Here is a 1,815-nt window from a genome sequence, read left to right as displayed (position 1 = left end):
CGTTGGGTCCTGCACCACCAACAGGGGTGGCTCACAAGTTCTCTCCCTTTTGCCTCTGTGGACAGGGCACTGCAGAGAGAGGAGGGAGCAATCGCTGGCTGAGCAGAGGGAAAGCACAATTCCTTCAAGATGCCGATGGTAGGTGGGAATAGCTCTCGTGTAGACAGGGCTTGCTGTGGGTTAGGTGCTGTGCCGTCAGTGTACACATCTCAACTCCTTGAATCCCGACCACACATTTATGGGTGCCCTTTTGTGGGTGAGAGACAAGAGGCTCAGAGATGTGACGTGACTCACCCAAGGTCATCTAGCAAGGCTGCCTCTTCAGTATGCAACAGTGGGGCCTAGCTTCCCTCCATTCTGGCAACCTCGGGCTGGGGGTGTTTCCCATGTAACACATAAGCCGCTGACATCACTCAAGGGTGATCTTCCACCTCCAGCCTTGCCCCAGGCACCCTGTCCTCTGCCCTGGAGCTGAAATGTGGGCATCTCTGGTTACCTAACCTGTTGCTCATGCCCTCTCTGCCTCACCCAGTCCAAGAAGATCAGGAGAAAAGACTCCGAAATCCCCCCGGAACCTACAGAGAAGGAAAAAGAGCAGCTGGCTGAGTTGGAGCTTCGGAGGCTGAGGCAGCAGTTCCGGAAGATGGTGGAAAGTCGGAAGTCCTTTAACTTCAGCTCCCAGCAGAAGATCTTGACTCAGCAGTGAGTGATGGTTGGGGCTTTGTCCTAAGTGAACTTGTAAGAAAGTTTCACGTGGCTTGCCCTCTCATGGGGCCTTGGGCCAGGGCCCTTCTTCTGAACCCAATCTGAGGACCACTTGGGATAGCTTCAGTGGGCAGGGGGAAATTATTCTCAGAATCCAGTGTGTCTCAGGGACTCCAAGGGGAGCAGGGCATCCATGTCTTAAGGAAGGACCCAAATGAGAAACCGTTTCTGGGTCTTGTTTCTTTCTATACATGGGTGTTCTCTCTGAATCTCAGCCATGGCTGGTGGGAGATGGCTGCCTCCAACTCTTTCTTTTTTTAAAAAAATATATTTTTATTGATTTCAGAGAGGAGGGGAGAGGGAGAGACAGAAACATCAATGATGAGAAATAATCATTGATCAGCTGTCTCCTGTATGCCCCCCACTGGGGATTGAGCCCACAACCTGGGCATGTGTACTGACTGGGAATCGAACCGTGACCCTCTGGTTCATAGGTTGACACTCAACCACTGAACCACATTGGCCAGGCTGCCTCCAGCTCTTGAACTATCAAAGGTCACACAGAGAGACTGTTGTGAATCAATTCCAACCCCAAATTCCCAGGAGAGAGAGAATCTGATTGGGACTGCTTGGGTCAGATGTCTACTCCTAGAACAATCAGTGGTGGCTGGAGGTGGGGCTGAGGCCTAGGACACAAGATGGCTATAGGTATCATTCCCATGGTCCTAGCCCTGGAGGTGGGGAATGCCCAGAGAAGGAGAAGTCACCAGGCTGTCAACACCCCAGAGCAGCAGTCGCCAACCTTTCGGACCTCACGGACCACCAGTGGTCCGAGGACCACCGGTTGGCAACCGCTGCCCCAGAGAATGTTTCCTGCTTGTGCATCCTTATGGAATCTGCAAGGTAGAATGACTGGCCCAGTTGGCATGGCTCAGTGGTCGAGCATCGACCTATGAACCAGGAGGTGTTGGTTCGGTTCCTGGTCGGGGCATGCAGGAGGCAGCGGATCAATGGTTTTCTTTCCTCCTCCTCCTCCTTTTCCTCCTCCTCCTCCTCCTCCTTCTCCTTCCTCCTCCTCCTTCTCCTCCTCCTCCTCCTCCTCCTTCTCCT

General features: G+C 53.2%; 1 protein-coding gene across 1 annotated transcript in view; it reads left to right on the top strand.

Annotated features, from left to right (window-relative positions):
- The first annotated feature begins 62 nt into the window (after positions 1-62).
- CCDC63 (coiled-coil domain containing 63) overlaps positions 63-1,815 on the top strand; it is a 28,262-nt gene continuing 26,509 nt past the window's right edge. Inside the window, exons 1-2 of the mRNA XM_005876262.2 lie at positions 63-138; positions 533-702. Of these exons, the coding sequence (XP_005876324.1) occupies positions 130-138; positions 533-702 (179 nt within the window). The 5' untranslated portion in view covers positions 63-129. The remainder of the gene's footprint in view (positions 139-532; positions 703-1,815) is intronic.

Source organism: Myotis brandtii, unplaced genomic scaffold, assembly GCF_000412655.1.
Source record: "Myotis brandtii unplaced genomic scaffold, ASM41265v1 scaffold482, whole genome shotgun sequence".
NCBI classification, from domain to species: Eukaryota; Metazoa; Chordata; class Mammalia; order Chiroptera; family Vespertilionidae; genus Myotis; species Myotis brandtii.
Note: the sequence above shows the minus strand (reverse complement) of the source record. Positions and strands in the feature narration are given on the sequence as shown.